Source organism: Aphis gossypii, chromosome 2, assembly GCF_020184175.1.
Source record: "Aphis gossypii isolate Hap1 chromosome 2, ASM2018417v2, whole genome shotgun sequence".
Classification (NCBI taxonomy): Eukaryota; Metazoa; Arthropoda; class Insecta; order Hemiptera; family Aphididae; genus Aphis; species Aphis gossypii.
Window position 1 is genome coordinate 8,590,809 of NC_065531.1, and position 9,057 is coordinate 8,599,865.

At 24.6% G+C, this 9,057-nt stretch overlaps 1 protein-coding gene across 2 annotated transcripts; it reads left to right on the forward strand.

Moving 5' to 3' along the window:
• The first annotated feature begins 504 nt into the window (after window positions 1-504).
• On the forward strand, window positions 505-8,604 carry LOC114124934 (MORN repeat-containing protein 3-like). Of its 2 annotated transcripts, XR_007603767.1 has the most exons (6): window positions 505-1,006; window positions 4,439-4,584; window positions 5,423-5,588; window positions 6,726-6,907; window positions 7,023-7,221; window positions 7,291-8,603. XR_007603767.1 is itself a non-coding variant. In XM_027988386.2 (5 exons), exons 1-5 carry the CDS (start codon window positions 868-870, stop codon window positions 7,095-7,097), a joined length of 708 nt encoding a protein of 235 aa, XP_027844187.1. In that variant the 5' UTR covers window positions 506-867; the 3' UTR covers window positions 7,098-8,604. The 2 variants fall into 2 exon arrangements, 1 of the variants encoding a protein (XP_027844187.1); XM_027988386.2 differs by having other exon boundaries at window positions 506-1,006; window positions 7,023-8,604.
• Window positions 8,605-9,057: the final 453 nt, after the last annotated feature.

The following is a 9,057-nucleotide window of genomic DNA, read 5'->3' on the forward strand; positions in this document are numbered from 1 at the left end:
ACTTAAATATTGGATGTGTGTGTACAATAACTGTCTACGACATACATAATATTATACGGTCGTATAGAACTTGTTGAACTTGGCAAATGTGGTATTCACTAACTCAACACATAATTATAAAATATGTCTTCGCTGATGATTTCATTTAAGACCCAGTTAACATCGTAAATGACTGTATAAATATGTATAATATTATATTTAATATTTCAATGTTTGTATATACAATTGTAATTTGGCGATTTGACAAAAAAAAAAAAATAAATATTTACCTATAAAAATTAATTTTTCTTGTTTTCATCATAATGGTGATTAAGGATTTTTATTTGACGATTTATTTCCTTCGATAACATAAGTAGTCAATGTTTTAATATTATTATTAATAATCCATAAATTGTGTAAGGTGTTTTTTATTTGTATAACATCAGTTAATTTTTTTGTCATATATCAGAGCATATTACCTATGTTATTATAAAATATATATTGATGTATTATACCCTATCATAACTAATTATAACCTACCACCGTCATCAAAACTCAACACCGATCAATTCGCTACATGATCTTAAAATCGTTTTTATTTACAAACTTTCCATCACGTTCCACTGAAAAAAAAGTGTTGTGCTCGCTCGTTCTGATATATTCCGATAACTATTACACATTGGCCCGTAATCGACACTTTGGCGGACTTGACCTAGTAACAACGAAGAACGAATAGCGTTGCTAAGAAACAGTACGTGTGGTATCGGCGGCAATGGCGGTGGTAAGGTATTAGTTCTCCGACACTTTGGATCTAATTGAGAATAATATTTTATACTCGTACGCCCTCGTCACCGTTTGGAAAGTTATTCGGACCGAAAACATCTCGAAATGCCTTCAATCCATTGTAGGGGCGGGACATCGAAGGTACAGTGGTTGGAGAAGATCTCTATGAAAAATGGATTCAAACCCGGAGTCTACGAAAAATACGGGCTGTACATGGGTAATTGGGAATACGACACGAAACAAGGTGAGTTTACGATTAACTATGTCAGAGATAGGTCAACCGAATAAATGTTGGTTTCATTTGCTAGATTTTTCGATTGTTTTAAAATAGGTAGGTCCTTATATATACATTATTCTGATAATAGATATTGTATTAATTATTATTATAATAACATAACATATAATTTAGGTACTATTGATCATAGTATTCTATATATTTTATACAGGGTGTATCAAGAATATCTGACAATTGTACATTAAAATATAATACAGTCTATTTATAAATATTATTTAGCATGTTTTTTTATAGAAAGTCATGTTTTTTAAAAACTGAAAACTTAAAAAAAAAAAAAATACTTTTCAAAATATTATGTAGACACCTAGCTAATTTAGGTTAGGTTAGGTTATTTTTATTTTTATTTATTTATAAGTATAGATATAAATTAATTTTAAATACAGTCATTATATTTTATAAACAAATACAAATAAATTATAATATAATATTATTGATTATATTAATTTGGTTTTTATCAATACGAATTTTTAATTTAAAGGTTTTCAAATCAATTTTGAACTATACCTTTATATATTATATATATTTTTTTTATTACTATTAATTAACTATCTACTATTCAAAAAAATAAAGTACATTTTTAATATTTAATATAATATTGTAGCACACCAAGGTTTATATTTTGGTTTGAAAAAAAAATATCCTATTGTATCAATTCTAATTATTATGTTACAGTTTGTAGATATAAAAAAAAACTGTAACCACATAAATACCTAGAAAATAAAGTTTATTTTAGGAGTGCTTTGGTAACTTATAATATTATTCCATCTCCAAAACTTACCTAAACTTTATTTGTTAAAATTTAACTCGAAAATTGTTTGTATCATGTTAATAATTATGATAAACTCTCATTAATTAAGTAATTTATATTTCATACTAATTATTAAGATTTTCAACTATTCATTTATAAACTTGATTTTTTATTTTGGTTTACACAAAACTTTTTTTTATCCATTATTAACTAATAGTTTGATTGTAAAAATCTTTTAATAATATGTTTTATTTTTATAATACAGTGTAACCAAGTATTCGCGTTATACGAATATGCCCCAAAAGTTGTATGTTTGTACTATTAATTGTTTCTAAATATTAGTTTTCTAAATCACATAATATTTGTGTATAAGTTTTATAATTCTCTATTATAACTATCGTATATTCTCGTAATTTTTTTAGGGATGGTTGTTTAAATTATTCATGTTTAGATCATTATAAATGTTTGCTGTTTTTTCTTATTATATCTCTTGATTGTATTTTGATATTTCAACTATATACTTAAATATTTCTAGTAATGTAACCATTGGGGTACCAGACTGTATACTTTCAATAAATATATAAATAAATAGTGTGTATTTGTTTAGAATTTTTTTTTTTTTATTTATCATTGAATTCAAATTAATAAACATTAATAATTATAGCAATTTTTTTTAATCAAGAACTTTTGTCAAAAACTAAAATGCAACATAATTATTACCCTGTTTTTTATTTTCCTATTTCTTATTTTATGCCCTTTATATTGACAATAATTGACCTAAATAAAATAAATTAGGAACGAAAAAATTTGTGGATTAGGTTACGTAACTACAACATAGACTTTTTATTATAACAAAAATAAATCAATACCCTGTTTATTTTATATTTAAGAAAAAAAAGTTTTAAAAGTCAAGTTAAATGACATTTTTTATATTGTAGTTTTACGTGTCATCGACTAAAAATACAAGTCAAATGTATGCTCATTATAATAGAAAAGGTTTTTTTTTTTTAATTTTCTTTTATTACCATAAAAAAGTAACTAAACCCAAACAAACACGAGTTTAAAATTTAAGTAGATGTATGAAGTATAAATAATATTATTGTCTTTTACATGTATACTGTATAGACGTATAGTGTACCTTTATACGATATTTAAAGTAATTAAAATAGGTACATTGTTAAACTTTTCTAAGTTGATATTTTTTTTTTTTTAATTAAAAATTTCATTAAATTGATTTATTTAAATTCATCAACTTTATTAATATCAACATTTACAAAAAAACCTGATCAAACATTTTAAAAGCTTATTTAATTTAAATGTATACAATTTAATTATGCAACTTATAATAATCAAATATTTATTATTGATTTTAGTTATTTAAGTTTAAATTTAATAATATATTAAAATTGTTACGAACAAGTATTATATAATAGTATTAGTAAAACATGGAGTTCTAACAAAATATACAATTTTAAGCTTTAAGTATTTTAACATCAATAAAACAATAGGTAATAAAAAATATATTAAAAACGAACGTGTATATGTATACATTATATAATGCTGGAGTCAATAAAGTATCGCCATTCGATGTTTAATATTTCTTTATAAATGCAACAGCGATACTGGTAACCACGGAAACAAATGTAATGACGGATGGACCACTGAGTATTGTTTGTATAATGTAGATATACACAATATGCTACACACAATTTACAACAAATACGATAATAATGTGTAAGCCTTTAGCACTTTGTACAGATTCCAATGTATATTATACGTATATAAATCACAGCCAACTTTTACATTTATAAAAAATAATGAAACAATGTAGGTCAATGTTATGATTGAAAAATTAAATTAGGCATATAATAGTTTATGTTTTATCAATTCGATGGACAACCACAACCATTACTTTGACCTACACAAGTGTGATATTATCCGTCGATTTATTATATAGTATGATATTTGAAAATAATAGCTATAAATAGATAATAATAGACCATAGAGTTGTTAAAAGATACGTGTTGATGATCCTAGTGCGTACCTTTTATTTTCAGTACGCCTATCACATTATTTAATAGTAATCTTTATAATCAACACTACTGTTGTTAACTGTTATTGCTGTACTCTAAAACTAATCGAATTCATTCCATAAAAACATTACTGTTGAACGATAAAAACCATCTTTACCTTATATTTACTATAGAATATGAAGAAACTTGTTGCAAACCAAAACGGAAACAATAAGTTCTGTGCCATATTAAGACACGATAAGGGTCAGTCATAGATATACAATTGTTTTTCATTGGTTTTACTGTAGAGTAGAATGTAGATACTAGAATAATATTACGTTAAATGTCATTATTTTATAAATTCTTCACAAAGATCAGAAAATATTGAATTCATAAAAAAAGGGTTTGAATGATATTTTACAAAAATGATGTATATATATATTAAATTATTTTTATTATTTCATATAAGTAAGTTAAGTGTGCGTAGTTGTTTATTGTTACAAAACAGATTATAATTTATTTGAAAATCTACATACAATTATTCACTAAAGACATTTTATGATTTATGCTGTCAACCAATTGTTTAAAAAATGATAAAATGTATAAGTTTTTAATCTTCAGGAAAAGGAAAAAAATCCTACAAGAACAAAACAGTTTACGAAGGAGATTGGGTCGCGAACAAAAGACATGGTTTTGGCGTACTGATGAAGAAAGTTGATGACCATTTTGTGTATGTTTACGAAGGACAATGGATTAATAATCGATTCGTGAGTAGAAATAGTATTCATATATACATATTACATATATATATATAAGTGTATATGCCTTAAGCACAATACCTACATAATACCGAATACAATAGTTTTTTTCATTAGTTATGTCATACTTTACTGAAATGAGTAGATTATGTTAAAAATATTTTTTAAAATGACATAATATGTGATATACACGATTTTAAAAGTCATACTTTAATGACAATTATTCAAATTAACTGGTACATCGGTTATTATGCAGCCAATATGACGTGTTCAGTGTTTCATTTATTTATTTAAATTCTTATTATTATTGTAATATTTAAGAATTTCGTTTTAGATAATCAACATGTATAAAATAATATAATCAACTTATTTTGGATTTGAAGTAAAAAGTGGCAATTCTCATTTGAAAATAAGAAGTTTTAAGCCTCTACAGGCTTACATAATTTCTTAAGTGACAAAAAATTCAAAAAATATAATAAGTATAGGATTGCATAATATCATATTGAAATAAAACGATTATATCACTATGTATTTATTCATAAATGACGTGTTAATTTTTGAGGAAAGAGGCTGTATTATAAATAATAATACCAAAGCTTCGTAAACCTTCTGATGTATATTATTATCATTGCACGTGTAATAGCGTGATTTATAGTGAAAAGTATATATTTATACATTTAATTTAATTTACGTATTATATGCAATAAACACGACAACAATAATATTTACGTTATTAGACAAACGAGAATTTTCGGTGTTCACGCGCAAAAAGTAGCAATTGCATTTATACTAACAGCGGACTTTTATAATACTATAATATACAGTGTTTATTGTCGTATTTGTAAAGGCTAGAGGTAAATGGTACGAAGAGGACGGCATTTACGATGGTAGCTTTTCGACGGCTGGTAGTAGAATTAAATGCGGTTACGGGACCATGCGGTGGAACGACGGTGCTGTATACCGAGGCCAGTGGCGCAACAACGAGTACAACGGCCGAGGAAAATACGTAGAAGGTAAAAACTGCATTGCATTTTATTATTATTTATTATTATACATACTTATAAACAAGGTATTTAGTTTATCAACAAACAGTTATTTTATTTATTTAAATATATATATATATATATAAATTCCTGACTATTTATTCATCATTAACTATTGTATTTATATTTGTTTATACGATGACATAAACTTGTCAATAAAAAAGACATAATTTTGAAAGAGAATATTATTTTTGAGGATTTTAATACATAAAAATGTAATTTTAAACTAATAGTTGATAAGTTATACAAGTACTTAAAGCTTTAGCTATGTCAAGCATAATATGTGTTTCTTTCACACTCAACTACGATCGTTTAAAATGTAAATGCTTTTAACTAGACCACCAAGTATATAAATTTACATAAACATATAAGCAAATGCATAATATCCTTTTTTATAAGAGATGCATATTTCATCGATTTGTGGTGTTAACAGCATTTTATATTATATTATATAATTGCGACTTTCTGTTTGAAATTAATTCGAAAGTTTAATATTATTCTACTAATTGATTTTTTAACTATCGCCGTGTATAATATAGGTAAATCATTATTTATTATTGAGTTTTTAATTAGATAACAATATATCATTCATACAATACGATGTGTTTGAATTACCATTAAACTTTAAACATTTCTTTAAGCACTTTTAAATCTTAAATTATGCAGTTTACAATTAATTTTATAAAATATTGCACCGATCACTATAAAAGAACCAAATTCACATTGCCAAAAAATTACGTTTTAAATGTTTACAGATATATCTTAAAGTTAATCAGAAGCGGAAAACACCTGATAAAAATATTGGCGGAAAATACATTTGTATGATACATGTTTGAGTTGTAAATTAAAAATAAACGTGCTTTTACTCTATATAATTTCATAGTCCACTATTCTACTCATAACAATAATATATTTATTACTGATTCGGTATGCTTGAAAAACAAAAAGGTTTATTTTTTATGAAGAAACGTACTTTTTAGCTGTAAATTCACCCTGTATTATACTTGGTGTGATATTATAGAAAAGTATAATATTATTATTATTGATGCAGTATGAGTTTTTTATTTGTTGTTTTCAAAATCTGAAACGTTATTACGCAACTTACAGTAAACGGCAACATTTATGACGGACAATGGAGTAACGGTTTGAAACACGGCGAAGGCGTGTACGTGTTTAAAGACAAAGGTCAATTCATGGAGGGAGTTTGGGTTAATGGTATCCTGAAACTCAGCACTATTCGATATATTGACGAACCAAAAAGTATGCGTACACAATATGTGATGCCAGAGGTAAGCATTATTGAAATTGTAATTGTAAAAAAAAAAATTGTGTATGAGGTAAGAGCTATATATTTAAAAATAACAGTGACTAATGAATCATAATATTATTGTTATCTTTAAATAGATTTCAAAATCCGATGAGAAAGACATAATAGAAGCTTACGAGTACACCAAATCGGAAATGCTCAAAAACCTGTGAAAGACATGGAAGTTTTTTCGTTATAAAATTATAAATTTTATATATTATCTTACAGTTATTTATATAGTATGGTATAATAATATACTATACTATATGTGTGTGTGTGTGTATCAAAGAGAATGAGGTAATGTAGAAATTGTCTATCTGAGTGTGAATAATTTTTATATTTTTTTTTCGTGATCTAACAATACAGTCAAGAAATGTTATGTCGTTTCGGTTGCTCCCATTCAAAAGGACAGTTTTACGAGTTTGCCAAATAATAAGGATAATACATTAAGCACAGTAGATTTAAACTAGGAATCCCGAATCGGTATCTGAATATTTCGGTTCAACTCCTTTTGTTAAGCTTGATGAAGTATCCCAACGATTAAACATTGTTCGAGGGTAACAGTAAGTATAGTTGTATGATCAGGGTTTCGAACGATGGTTATACTAAGGAAGTGAATAACATATAATATGCAAATGCAAGACTTCCTTTGTAATTATTTTACTTATATGTATATATATATATATATGTGTGTGTGTGTGTGTGTGTGTGTGTGTACGCATAATGATCTATTTAAGTGTGTAATATACTAATTATTTAGAAAAAATTAAACTTGATTGAAAACATTATTTTAAATAGTCCGATATCATTAAAAAAGACCATTATTTACAATTTATATTTTTGTTATCAGCTAAAGTTATTACATTTTTTAAACCATATGTTTTAAATTTAATAATCCAAAGCAGAATATTTTTAAAAGTACCTCAATACATATATATTAAATTTATAACGAGTAGTTAATATATTTCAGAGTAAGGTAATGCAATTAGTTTACTCGATAAAATTAAATTTCAATGTGTCATGATATCTGAAATAGAATAATTATTTTTTCTATCAATTGTATGCAGTTATGTACCTAAAAAAAAGTTTACCTTGTAATTTAGTGGCTTAAAATTTTGCGTTGCACCTATCTCTGCGCAATCAAATAATATTTCTCTAATCTAAAATGTATTCATTTATAAAGATATAACTAATTCATTACTCATTTTAAATTCAATTTTAATTATTCTAAGTGATTTTAAAAATATTATTCTCCAAAATATGAAATAAAGGTTGTGTGTATTGTTATTCAAAAAAAAAAAAAAACTTAAACAAATATATCATTAAAAAAAAATTTAAAAAAAAAAATTATTTTTTCAAAAATGTTATTTTATAATATCATTAAATTATGTAAAACCAATACTAAAAAAAAAAAAAAAAATTAAAACTTTTTGAGATGACAAATGCAGTACCTACTGCATACACTTAAGTATACATTTCGTTATTAAATATGTATGTTAGAAGTTTTGGTGAAGTCTTTATTGTTATTTTATGATAAAATATTTTATTTATTTCTTATAACTATTTATATGGTTAATATAAAATAAACACAAAATCATATAATATTAAGTATTATCATAATAATAAAATCATTAGCTGTAATGATAGTAATAAACTCATAGACAACACTCTGTTATTAGCAACTAAAACAAATTATTATTATCTAAATATTATGTTATCTTATATTTTAATAAATAGCTTATATTTTTGATTTTTTACTTTTATTTACGTATTTAATACTTTCTAAATAACGTGTATCTTATTTATTTATTCCTATCATAAACCATTTCATTGATATCTTACAAGTATGTTTAATGCATATCAATAATATTTTTATTATTAATATTATGATCACACGGCGTTTTGTATAGACAATTTTGGTACATCGCTGTCTCGGACCATGGATACATTTTTATCGGTATTGGTACATAATATTAAGACATTTACTTTGAGTATATAAAGGATTATGCTATAATAAAATAAGTGTATAAAGTAGATTTTTGTAAAATATTATATTTTATTCATGTTTTTTATTGTTATTTATGTACATTTTAGTATAATATTATGTTCGTTTAACATGATTTTAAATGCTGA

Excerpts from the sequence above, each read along its gene's own strand:
- LOC114124934 (XM_027988386.2), top strand. The coding sequence starts at position 868 with ATGCCTTCAATCCATTGTAGGGGCGGGACATCGAAGGTACAGTGGTTG. Across the intron at positions 5,589-6,725 it reads CCGAGGAAAATACGTAGAAG|TAAACGGCAACATTTATGAC; the intron begins GTAAAAACTGCA and ends CGCAACTTACAG. Across the intron at positions 6,908-7,022 it reads CACAATATGTGATGCCAGAG|ATTTCAAAATCCGATGAGAA; the intron begins GTAAGCATTATT and ends ATCTTTAAATAG.